Below are 13,523 nucleotides of genomic sequence, written 5' to 3'. Positions count from 1 at the left end.
AAAGAACAAGTATGAATTGGCAGAAAGGAGGCAGATTTTGGCTGAATATAATGAACTCCCTAACAACTCAAGCTATTCAGCAGCAGAACAGGCTGACTGATGAGGTCTTTTGTCACTAGCAATATTCACAAAGTGGCTGTGTCCTATGAGAAAGGCTACAGAATGGATTAGATATGGATGACCCTTTAAGATCTCTTTCATCTCTAAAATAATTTACTATTATTTAATATAACTGTGAAGATTTCTAAGAAGCAACAAATTGTGGGAATGATACTAGCAATTCAACCAAGCATGTTCTGAAGGTACTGGTTTTCAGGACTTATGGCAGGAAATAGTTTACTTAAGTTTTGAAATAGGTGTTAGTGATATTTGTGATACTCATCTAATAATAGGCATGGGGTACACGACTTAGATATAGTTATAGTTTCAGAAATGGAACAGCTTTTCTTTTGTACATGGGTAGCCTTATAATACTCGTCCCTATAAAAATATTTAACAAGCTTAAAAGTCCCAATAAAGGCAATTTATTTTAGAATTGATTTAAACCATGATTTTGTTTTGGCAAGAAATAAAAAACAAAACCCATCATAACACAAAGAAAGGTAATCCTTTATTCTAAGAAGAATATTAGTTGGTTTGTTTTTTGGGGAGGGGTGGAGGGGTGGGAAGGAGGGATGTGAAGTTCTACATTCAAGGTAAAAATATTAAGTTCCCAAGTATAAGACAAGGGGGCTGTGACTAGAAAGCAGTTCAAGGCAAAGGACCTAAAGGTTTGAGTGGTATACAAGCTCAGTGCAAATCAACAGGGTGAAGGCAGCAAAAGAAGGTCAAAGCCGTTTTAGGGTATGTTACTTCCCCATCCAGAATAAGGGAAGCAATGGTCTGCTGTCCTCTGCCTGGTCAGACAGCTTCTGGAGCACTGTATCCAATTCTGGAAGTCACATACAGGAAGGATGCCAACCAGGTGGAATGCACATAGGGGAAGGTGGCCAGGAGGGGGAGGAGACAGAAAAGCAAGCCTGATGAGAAGGGGTTAAAGGAACTGGGGATATTGAGCCTAGAGAATGAAATCAGGATCACTTTCTCTAATTAATGAAAGGGTTATTATATACAAATGGAATAGAACTTATTTTGCTTGCTCCCAGAGGGCAGAATAAGCAGGTCTGGATTTTCAGAAAGGTAGATTTAGGCTTGATAGAAAGAAAAATTTCCTAATGATTAGAGCTGTCCCAAGGAATAATGGTAGTCTTTAAAAGTAGTGAGCTCCCCAACACTGCAGTTATAAAGCAGTGGGCTAGATGACCAACCACATTTTGGAGAGGTCTGCAGAAGAAATTCAAGGTAAGAGATGGATTTGATTAACTTCTGAAGTTGCTTCCAGCTCTGAGAATGAATGAATCATCTTTTAGTTTGATACTACATGTAAATTTCCTCAGATGAAAAGACCTGAAATATATCTACATTTATCTACACAAAGTTCTTCCTACAGTGTTGAATATAGAAGCAGGGAAGGAAGAAATTTTATCATGTAAAATACTTAAACATATCCACTTGGTTTTTCCATCTCCCCTTCAGATCATCTAAGCCTGCAAGCATGTATCACATAGTGACCACGGGAATGCTGAATTATGCATCCATGACCAGGCCATAACTGTACCTACTAGGAGAAAAATTAATAGTTGCACTGCACTCTTCTGATCAATTCTCAGGTTGGCCCATATTGGAATGCTTTGTTACATTGATTGGAACAGCTCTTGAGTTAAATTTCAATACCCTTATTCCCAATTTGCTTGTCCCCAACCCTTTGTGACCCTCTATGAACATAAGAAAGATTTTAGATTTTACATGATTAGTGCTGTCATGACCACTTTTCACAGATGACTGATTAGTTCAATACATGAAAACTCTTAAAATAGCCCAGAATTTAAAAATACTAAAAGCTCCTAGTGTTTTATGCAACCAGTATTGTCTAGAAAACACTCAAGGTTCAATTTGGACCTCTTCTCTTCTCCCACCTGGGCTGTGAGACACTGAGCCCAGCATACCTTGTCAGCAGACACAGAAGGAATCCTCAGTGCACTATTACTTATTGATTCAGATGGAGCTGCTGCTAGACAGTCTGAGGGTACATTAACACCATTGGTGCCACTGTTAGGAACTGCAAAAAGAAGATAACAACAAAAGGATTAGAATAATTCCTATCTACAACCAATTTTTCTAAGTAATATTAAAAACTGCAGGGAAAGTTAAGTCTCTCCTTACTTAAAACACATTTTTTTTTTGTATTTTGCTTTTTGGTGAGGCAATCAGGGTTAAGTGACTTGCCCAGGGTCTGAGGTCACATTTGAATTCAGGTCCTCCTGAATCCAAGGCTGGAGTTCTATCTACTATGCCATCTAGCTGCCCCTTAAAACACATTTTTAACTTAATATTGAAGACCACAAATCTATACAGTCTTATAATGTTTCTGTCCTTCTTGGGAGGAGAGAGGAAACAATCTCAATATTACACTCAATTATTCTCTGAAACCAAAAACAAAAACACCAAAAAATTATATCAAACAATAAAAGCTTACACTCAGTGGGTAAAAATGCCATTTAAAAGCAAAACTCACTAAGCTTCCACATTCTCTATGATCAGATTTGCTAACAGATAAAGACTATATGTCACGTGAGATGAAGATGAATGAATCAAAAAGCATGTGTCAAAGTTCTAAGAGAAGGAAGCAGCAATAAGCTATTTACCCTAAAGCCAGCAGCAATACCTCACACTATCAGCAACAGACAATGGAATGGCAAGGAGAAAAAGGGGAGAAGAAAAAGGAAAGAAAGAAAAGGAGAAAGTACATATGACGTCATTGGGCACCATCCAGATCAGATAATCTGCTCTTGCTATAACTTCAGAACACAAAATTCTCTGGCTGGGTAACCACAATTCTGTCACTGAGACAGTACAATTCAGAGCAGGACAGCAACCACTCCTATAGTATGTGCTCTTTAGCTAAGGTGGATCTATGCTAAAACATCCCTTTACTATCTGGGAACTTTTTTTAATGATGTAAATGATGTATTTCTAGGTCTCTCAAAAAAATAACACAGAAAATGCCTAATTTTTCTTAAACTACGAGAAAGAAATTAACATTAAGAACCTCTGGACTTGTCTTTCTATAACCCCTCCAATATTAACAGTTCTTATCTTTTATCAGGACAGGTAGGTGGCACAATGGATAGAGTGCCAAGACTGAAGTCAGGAAAATTCATCTTCCTGAGTTCAAATCTGGCCTCTGGCACTTACTGGCTGTGTGACCCTGGGCAATGTCACTCAAGCCTGTTTGCCTCAGTTTGTCATCTGTATAATGAGCTGGAGAAAGAAATGGCAAACCATTGCCATTATTTCTGCCAGGAAAACTCCAAATGGGGTCACAAAGACTCAGACATGCTGAACAACAAGAATCACCTTTCGTTATCTTTGTCAATTTGTTGGATATAAAGTGTAATTTCAGATTTAAAATTTTTTTCACTTATCACTATTAGTTATTTGGAGCATTTTTCCATGTGGTTGCTAACACTTTGAAATAATTTTGAGAACTATTCAGTAGCCTTCTGGTCTCCCTGCCTCAAATCTCTTCCCATTCTATCGATCCTCCACTCTGTTCCCAAAGTAATTTTCCTAAAGAGTAGATCTGATCATATCATCTATGTACTCAAAAAACTCCATTTAACTCCAGAATCAAGTATAAAATGCTATGGCTTTTATAAAGTACCAACGACATGCCAGGTACTGTGCTAATAAGCACTTTACAAACATTATCTCATTTGATCCTCACAATAACCCTGGGAGGTAGGTACTGTTATTGTCCCCATTTTACAGTTGAGGAAATTGAGGCAAACTGGGATAAGAGATTTGCCCAGGGCCACACAGCTACTTAAATGTTTGGGGCCAGCTTTGCACTCAGATTTTCCCGAATCCAAGGTCAGGTGCTCTATCCACCGCGCCAGTTCCCTTCAAAATCTTGCCCCTTCTTGTCCTTTCAGTAGTTTTACACTTTCCTCTCCACAATGTACTTCACGCTCTAGTAACACTCATCTTCTTGCTGTTTCTCACACTGATGCTCCATCTCCAGACTCCACACCTTTGTATCGGCTGTCTGCCATGCCTGGAATGCTCTACTTCTTCACCTCTGCCTCCTGGCTTCCCTCAAGACTCAGCTCAAATCCAAACTTCTACTGGAGGCATTTCCTGCCTTGCACTTCCCCTCCTCTCTGAGATTATCTTCAGTTAACTCTGAATTTATCCTACATATATACATTTAAGTTTGTACACTATCTCCCCTATTAGAATGTGAGCTTCTTGAAGGCCAGGTCCCCTCTGATTTTCTAACATTTTGATGGTATGACTTTAATAATCATATCACACATCTGGTTTTGAGTTTATTGCGGCATATGATGTAAAATGTGTTTTTAAACCTAATTTCTGCTAGACTGTTTTCCTAGCAATTCTGGGAAAAAAAGAAAAAAAAAAGCTCTTCCCACAGATAAGTTATGTTTTGGAGTTTGTCAAATATCAAGTTACTGTATTAAATTATTTCTTATTCTTCCTAAAGGTCTGATATCTAAGACAGAAATGAAACTAAATATATAATATACCCTATAAATGATTAAAGGAGATGAATAAATAGCTCTTAAAGAAAAATTGTAAACTATTAAGTCACATGAAAGAGAATTCCAAAATACAATAAGAAAAATGAAAATCGAAACAACTGAGATTTGATCTCATACATAAGAAAATGGAAATAGTCTATATCTACATAAATGAAAACAAAATAATCAAAACTAAATGCTGTGAAATTATAAATTCAGTCCTTTTTTTGGGGGGGGGGGTGAGGCAATTGGGGTTAAATGACTTGCCCAGGGTCACAGAGCTAGTAAGTGTCAAGTGTCTGAGGGCAGATTGGAATCCAGTTTCTCCTGACTCTATCCACTGTACCACCTTGCTGCCCCCAAGTTCAGTCCTAAACAAGAGACATATATATAAGAAAGCACTTGTCCCACTCCCCTTCTTTGCAGAGGTAGGGGTCCTTGGATGTGGTACATTGCATATACTGTAGTCAGACTTTTTCAATGTGTTGGTTGGTTATGATATAACCAGTGTTTCCTCCCTCTAATTTATTCTCTATTATAGAAGATGTAGGATATAAAAACAAAAATTATGGTTAAAAATCGATTCTGAAAAGAAGATCCAAGACTAAATAAAAATGGCTACATGAAAAAGCCCATGAGGACACTGTCTGCAGTTTCAATTATATTTAAAATCACTTTATATAACGCAACCAAGCCCAAAACACTGACCTGTTTGCGAGAGTGCCTTCGGCTGGGGAGCTTGTAATACTGCTGGGCGCAGCACACTTCGCTGCTGTTCTTTAGGTTTCTGGGTTGGTATACCTAAAAACAGAAGCAAACTTCCAGGATTCAAGATTACAAATGGAAAATTCACCACCTCAACTTCCTTAAACACTTGAAAAAAAATTAACTTCCAGGAGCTTCTGTAATACTTGATGGATGCTACTACTTGGTAGATGAGCCTTCTACTGATTTCAGTTAATTTCTAACTTTCTGTCTTAGTGTTTTTCAGGTACAAGGAAACAAATTTCCCTTCTAGTTTATCTGCTCTTGCTTGGAGTTAAACTAGTCACAAAAGACAGTCAATTTATTCTTCTATTCAAGAGCTAAAATGAAAATAATTGGGAAAAACATCAAACTCTAAATATAATGAGTAGTCACAGGTAATCAAAACTACCTAAGTTAATCTGACTGTACCTTAAAGATTCATAGAATGTCAGAGCTGGAAGGGTTTTTAGGGACCATCTAATTTAATTCTCTGCTCATAGCACAGATGAAAAAACTGATCACCACTGAGATAAAATGACTCGTCCAAGGAATTATATGGTTTTTGGAAAAACTGGAGGTTAAAGAATCAGCGTTAAGACAAAGCAAAACAAAGCCACTCCAATACACTGAGAATTAGAGAACCTCTGTTCAAATCCCAGTGCTGCACTTATTACTTGTATGACCCTAGGCAAGTCACTTCCTCTCTCTAGGCCTTGGTTTTCCAATCTGTAAAATGAGATGGTTAGACTAAATGATCCCTAAGGTCCATCCCAACCCTAAAGCTATCAATCCAGGTCTACTGATCCCTAGTACAATGGCTTTTCAACAGATTTTTAATCTGCTTTTCAAAATACCCTACTTTAATCCTTCAAAAATCTACAACTGAATCAATATGGGGGCTCCTTCCATCAATATAGATGGTAACCCTTTCACACCCTAATAGATTATTCTATGAGTTGCTGTAGGGAAAAAAAAAGATCCTGCACTGAGAGCCAAACTTTCATTAATGATTCTCTTTACATTCAGGTAGACGTCATGGGATAATAGTCATCATCTATATTCAAAGCCTTTCCAATCTGGTAAGACCTCTCAGAGCTAAAGCTTTATTGGAATTACCTTCATAATCCTCAAGTCACCTACATACCACTACATGAGGCCTTGAAGGGGAATATGACACATCAAGACAATGAATCTAAGCAGCAATATAAGGGCAGAGCTCTCCAAATTATGAGTGGGTGGGAATAGGGGTGGGTGGGAGTAGGAATGGGGGTGCATAGGGGCCACAAAGCAATGCCTAAAACTACTAGATATTTTTGAGTACAACATCCACATATTCACTTTTTTCCCCAATGAAAACAAAGTCCAAAGCAAAATCAACAAAACAAAGACTAAAATAAATTCCTGACAACGATCATTTAATATAGTATGCACAAATGAGGTCAAATTTAAATCAGCACTTGAAATCCCAATGTGGATGGATGCAACCTGTCTATGTCAGTTGGCAGTTCATAACAAACACTGCTGCATTTATAAACTGAAAGTGAAACCATCTTTGTAGGGAATTTAAAAGAGCCATAATAATTGTTACATAGTGCTTGGCATATGGTAATTGCTTAACAAGTGCTTGTAGACTGACCTTTATATTTCTCAACATCTTTAATTTCAGTAAGTATGATACAATAAACTAGATTACTAAAAACAAATAAATTGGTTTTAAATGTTTTTACTACCTCAAACTTTCAAAGACGTTAAATAACATCCAGCTGTGACAGATATATAAAATATTTGAAAAGCAAATGCACTAAAGCAGCTGAAATGAGTACAAGCAAAGATAACAGAGACAGTTTAAGAAATGGAAACACAGAAACACAAAGTAAAAAGCTCAAATCTAGACAACACTATACTCATCACTGGGATTCGCAAGTCCTACTATTGACAGAAAGACCATTGTGCTTTTTTTGTATAAATGCTTTACATGACAGCATGAAACATCTCAAAAGTGTGCAAGGAGAGTAAACATGGGAAAAGCAAGAGAATTTTTCGAGGGAAAAATAACATGCATTTTAATAAACAAAACCAAAATTTTTCAAAAGCCATGTCTGTGGTATCAGAATGATCACTTGTATGTGTTTGCTTACAGAACTGCTGAGTATCAAAGCTTCATTTGATGGGAGAAATGACGATTATATTTGCAACTACTGACGTCACACACATATACGAATGAGCAACAAATGTAGCTGAAGGTACTTTTGTTTAAATGAACATGTAAGAGTTGTTTTTTTCCAAACTATTGATGACAATGTTATGCCAACAGAAATTTCAGTATAGCTGACAGAAATTTTAAATAGAAATGATATCACATGGGAGAATTATGTTGTATTAGCAAAGGTTAATTGATCTCAAAATAAAATGGAGATCTAAAGCACTAGTTTAAAATATGGCCCTTGATGAAATCTGGACACAATGCATGCTACATGGGCAACTGCATTTATCTAGAAATATGAGTGAGAAGCTACATCAAGTTTTTCAAGTTCGTCTGTTATAAAGAAGACTCTCTGCAAAATTATCTGATTATATAAAGGCAGAGCACAGGGTACATCTGTGTGAAATATACTGGTTTTCTTTTGACAACATATTGTGAAGAGGTCCTTTGAGTTAAAAGAAAAAAATGTCACTTTTTCCTAGTGATAATAAAGACGAAGTAAATTCATGCTTTTAAGAAAAATGTTCCTCCTTTGGTAGATACTTGTGAAGAAACACAGTACTCCAAATAAATCAAGGCAAGGTTCTTAAATCTGTCTTCTGACACAGAAATAAAAAGTAGTGGCATTCATGAAAAAGTTTCTCAAAATGTGGTGTTAGTGATGGTATTATTATTACTTCATTACTTTTCACCCAGTCATCGAAATCATTATGTTGTCTTTATATTAGCCACAGCAGAAAACTCCATTTCACTAAAGTAAGATGTCCACAAGCATTTATTAAACTCTTACTAGGTGCCAGGCACTGTGCTAAACCAACAGAGAAAGGAAGAAAAGCACAAATATAAACAACCAAACCAAAAAAACCTCCACCCAAAACAAATAAACAAAAGCAGCCCCTGCCCTCAAGAAGTTTACACTGTAATGGGAGTTAATGTTAATAACTACATAAAGTAGAGGGTAGATATGGAAAGTAATCTACAAGAATGATCTAGTGGTGGTGGTGGGGATTGGGAAAGATCTGCCAGAAGGTGAGATCTAAGCTGAATCTTGAAAAAAGCAACGAAAATGAAGACTGTAGGTGAAGGGAGAAAACCAGTGGGGTGGAAGGGGGGAGAAGGGAGAGGACCAATCAATGCAAAGGTACAGCATGGAAGACACTGTGTGGAATGGCTAAGGGGCCAATGGAGCTGAACTGTAGACTGCATGGAAAGGAATAAAATGCAAGAAAGGGTCAGGTTATGAAGAGTTTTAAATAAACAATCATAAAACTGGTATCTCTGTTTCATAAACTATAGAACTCTCTTCACCTCTAGCCAAAACACACTGAGGTTGTTGTTCAGGTCCAAAATTTGTTTCAATTATCAAAAGTCTATTAATTGTTCTTGTTTAGATGGAATAAAACCAATGTATCCTATTTGTCCCACATGGGTTCCTTGTCCATTCCTATTTAGAAACATCGAGGTCTCGAAAATAAAATGATAATCACTTCTGTAGATTGGTCAAATGATTAAGTCGGTCTTTTATTTTCTTACACATCTTTTTTTTTTTTTTAAAGGCAATTGGGGTTAAGTGACTTGCCCAGGGTCACACAGCTAGTAAGTGTCAAGTGTTTGGTCTGAGGCTAGATTTGAACTCAGGTCCTCCCGACTTCAGGGCTGGTGCTCTAAGCCACTGCGCCACCTAGCTGCTCCGGTCTTTTACTTTCTTATATAGGATGGCCCAAAAGTCTTAGTGCAGTTTTAAGCTTTAGTAACAAAACTTGAAGAACCACTAGGAGACTTAATCTTTAAGTTCAAGCAATTAAATGGGTGCAAATTTTTTAGGCACTAATGAGTTTCAAAGGCTAGGGAGCTTCAGCAGACAAGTCAGGTAGAAGAAAAACTTGTTCACTGCTTCCCAATCTATAGTTACAAGAACTAAAGTAGGGATCCATCTACTTTTCTATGGAACTCCTAGGCCTCTGGTTATTCCATCTTTCTTACTAGGTGTTGGGTAGTCTAGCTACTTCAATATATCAAGGCTCCAGTATTTCATTAATAAATAGCCCAAACACTACCACTTATCACACCCCCCCAACCATCTTCAAGAGGTGCCATGGCAAAAAAATTCATCATAAAATAAACTGGTATTTTGTTTTCCAGCACAACTGACCTTTTAAAGAAGGAATAGTAAATGTATTTTGGACCATAACTCCCTCTCCCAACCAGCTTTTTTTTGGGGGGGAGGGCATTCTGAAGCACATCCCAACAAAGTTCCTAACAATAAGACATACACATAAGGCCTTAAATGAAAACACTGTTCTTCCTCTTTTGAAGTAGAATGGCAAGCTAAATCAATCAACATCATCATCTTTTGTCTCATTTCGTGTTTATATTTTATTCAACTTCTATTTTTCAAAACAACTTTTCCAGCATTCCATTTTCAAATAACAAGGATAATTTTAAAAGCAGAGGAAATGTCCTGGGTTCTTTAGCAACTTTTCTGTAGAGGAAGGCCCTAAAAATTTAACAAGTCACTTACCTTTCTTTTCCCAAGAAAAAAAGAAATAAAAGGTTGAACATACCTGCACTGGGTGCCTGACCATGGATAAGTGTGGGAGGCTTCAGTCGGAATCCACTGCTCTTTTCCTCTAGAAGTACAATACAAAAGGTAAGAAAGCAGGCCTTCGGCTGGATGTCTAAGCCAGAGATGCAGCAGGGCAAAGAAAATGAGGGCTGCTGGTCCCAGCAGTCAATGTGGGAGGCCCAAAGAAGTAAGGAAAAGACCTCAAAAGACCTGAATTAAAACAAAATGGAAGAATCCCCACCCCCACCCCCCCAAGTAAGAGCTACAGAGCTGCTGAAATGAGCATGTTTTGCAGACATTACTAATGGATGGTACTGATTCAATGGTTCTGGAAGTGGATGAGAGTTTACAACACAACAGCAAACTAAATAATGGCTAAGAGAAGTAGAGGCAGGAAAAATTACTGCACAAAAAGATACACTTTTTCGAAGGAGCAAAATTCCAAGGTTTAAACAAAGGTTGGTTAACTACAAAAAGTCTATAGTGTATAGACCCACCCTGAAGCTGGAAATGTTTTAGAATTTTTATTGATTTAAAAAAAAAAAAACCCAACCAGATGCAAAGTGGGCCTAAAAATAAGGATCCTATCATAGACTTGCTTTCACTGTGGGAAAGGATGGAACGATAACCAAGGATTGTAAAGAACTTTTGAACCCACTTAATCCTTGTCTAGGCCTTGATGACTTCACCTGATGGGAATAGCAATTCTCATTATAGTAACTCTCAAAGTACTGTAATGAAGGACTAAGAGCCACCATAAGGAGTATTATTAAATCTGATAATTCTAAATGAAAAAAAAAAAGTTACTTCCAAAGTCTAGTAGAAATACTTTTCTGTAAATAGGAAATGTTCCTAAAAGCTTTAAAAGCAGGGCCAAATGGTACCCAATGAATACTAGCAACACCCCAGGAAGAGCAACACTCTCTGAATTCCAGAACAGAAAGATACCATAATTTTGAAAGCCAAAACTAGGAAACTCAGTCACAAATTATTGATATTAAATAATTCATCCTACTTGTGTAGCTACTTTTCATTTGTAAGTCAATGGTTTAGAAAAATGAAAATGAATTCCATTAGCTAATTCATATTCTTTACTCTATCCCTAGAATCACCCTGGGCTCTAAACTCATCCAGGCCCAACCCTTCACTTTACTTCCAGACCACTATCTCCAAATTACAGCCATGTCTGTAATACAGGACAGAAACTGTCTCAACTGCATTTGTATCCTCATAGTAACTGCTTAATAAATGCTTTATCTAGGACTTTTTTTTTTCTTTTTCTTTTTGGTGTTATGGATCTCCTTTGGAAGTCTGGTGAAGCTAGACTTTCCAGAGTAATGTTTTTAAATAATTGATGGAAAGGCTAAATTTCAGTTAGAGGTTAGTGAAAAATAAAAAGTAAGTATGCAATCTGTTCCCTATTAAAGTTCATGTACTCCATGGCTCCATGTACCCTAGAACTCCTGGTTTCATTTCTATGTCCTTTCCTGCCCTCCTTTCACTTCTCACTCACAGGATTGAAAAAAACTCCAGAAATCACCTGAATGGATCACCTCAATAAGAAACCTCTCTATAACATCCAACATAAACTGCCGTAGTCTGTGTCATGGGAAAAATCCCTAAGCATTTGTTCTTAAGAGCAAACAGACTAGGGAAGCTCACCTGGTTCTGAGTCAGAATTGCCTGCAGATGGTTCACAGAAGGTTGATGGCATAAAAACATTGTTTTTTGATACTGTCATCAAGGTGGTATGGGGGAAGGAAGGGGAAAACAGTGGGAGGAAATAAAAAAAGCATGAGTAAAAGGGAAGACACATGAGATCATTTCTCTGTAAAGTATCAACTTTCAAAATACAAATGTGTGATTTATAGCCATGAGATGATATATTATGGACAAGATACTTAGAATGTTTGAAAAAAAAAAAAGTCCTTTAAAACTATCTTTACAGTGAAAATTTGGGCCACTATCAACGTTTATTTTACCTATCATAGAGCGGGCAACCTAGTACAACCCCTAGCCAATGTATCAATCCCCTTTACAACATTAACAGGTGACCATCTAGCCTCTACAGCTCCAGTGAAGTTTACTGTCCTATTCAAAGTTCTGATTGGCAAGAAGCTCTTCCTTCCAATAATCCCAAATCTGCTTCCCTACAATTTCCAACCACTGCTTCCCTTTCTGCCCTTTGGAGGTACCCAGAACAAATTTAATCCCTCTGTACTTTTCACAGTCCTTCAGATAGATGAAGACAGTAATCACAGGCCCTACCCCTCTCCCAAAGTCATATCCTTTCCAGGTTTAAAATGGCCAGTTGCCCCAACTACCTCACTGGATATAGTTTCATGTTCCCACATTAATCTGATGGCCTCATCCAGCTATCAACATCATTCCTGAAATTCATGTTCACAGCTGAACATGAAATCCCCTATTTAGATATATTCTAAACAGGGCAAAAGACAGTGGGATTGCTTATCTTACATTTAGGTTTTTTTTGTCTCCTGGGGTTCACACTGTTTGTCGGTTTTAACTGTTTCCATATTATATCTAGGAAATGTAAGGAACAGGAAAAGGCTAAATGTAAGGATTTGAAATTAAAGCTGTTCTTGATTATCACTGCATCACAAATTTTTATTCTCAAGCTGGTTATCAACCACCAGGCTTCCAGATGCCTCCTGCCATAATTAACTGAGGTATTCTCTGAGAAGGGAAACCAATTCTAACATTAGTGCAAGCAAAACGCAGCTTATCTGTTACCATAGGGCTGATTATCAGCTTCTGCATGGAGAACTCACAAAATGGGAATTCCCTATATCAATAAGGATTGAAATCAAAGAATTATAAATTTAGAGCTGCAAGGATCTTAGAGGTCAAGCTATCTATCACTTAGTAAATAGGTCCAAGGGAGCTGCCTGAGATAGTGCTTAAGTGATTTGACCAAGGTCACACAGTTATGAAGTACCAGAGGTAAGATTTAAATATATCCCTCATCTCCTCACACTCCTTTGCATGGGGGGTGGGTGGAGGGGTAAAAAAGGGTGTCCACAGTTGTGAAACACTGTATATATATTGTCAGATTTTTTAAAAATATCGATTGTACTTGATATACTGTATCTGCATAAAATACAGTATATACAGCATTTGATATATTTTAGTTTTGATTTGATTTGATATAATATTTGATTTTTCTTCCTCTTCCTCTTTAAAAAAAAATCTTTGTCATAAACAATGGCTCTTTGGGAGAGAAGCGGTGAAAGGAAACAGAGAAATTCAGATAATTTAGAAACAAAAGACGTCAAATTAAATATGTGTGTATATGTGAAACACACACACACACACACACACACACACACACACACACACACACACA

The 13,523-nt window shown here is 37.3% G+C and overlaps 1 protein-coding gene across 11 annotated transcripts in view; it reads right to left on the bottom strand.

The window, feature by feature from the left end:
- The window catches only part of RANBP3 (RAN binding protein 3), an 85,308-nt gene that overhangs the window by 28,625 nt on the left and 43,160 nt on the right, over positions 1–13,523 (bottom strand). For 6 of the 11 annotated variants that reach the window (XM_027851217.1, XM_027851218.1, XM_027851220.1 and 3 more), the window contains 3 exons: positions 10,155–10,220; positions 5,349–5,441; positions 2,046–2,158 (listed from right to left, as the gene is read on the bottom strand). In XM_027851217.1, the coding sequence (XP_027707018.1) occupies positions 2,046–2,158; positions 5,349–5,441; positions 10,155–10,220 (272 nt within the window). Of the gene's footprint in view, positions 1–2,045; positions 2,159–5,348; positions 5,442–10,154; positions 10,221–11,818; positions 11,891–13,523 lie in introns of all 11 variants that reach the window. The other 5 variants (XM_027851214.1, XM_027851215.1, XM_027851216.1 and 2 more) reach the window with 1 other exon arrangement.

This window comes from Vombatus ursinus, unplaced genomic scaffold (genome assembly GCF_900497805.2).
Source record: "Vombatus ursinus unplaced genomic scaffold, bare-nosed wombat genome assembly UNPS02009173.1, whole genome shotgun sequence".
NCBI lineage: Eukaryota > Metazoa > Chordata > Mammalia > Diprotodontia > Vombatidae > Vombatus > Vombatus ursinus.
This window is presented reverse-complemented; position numbering and strand designations above follow the sequence as displayed.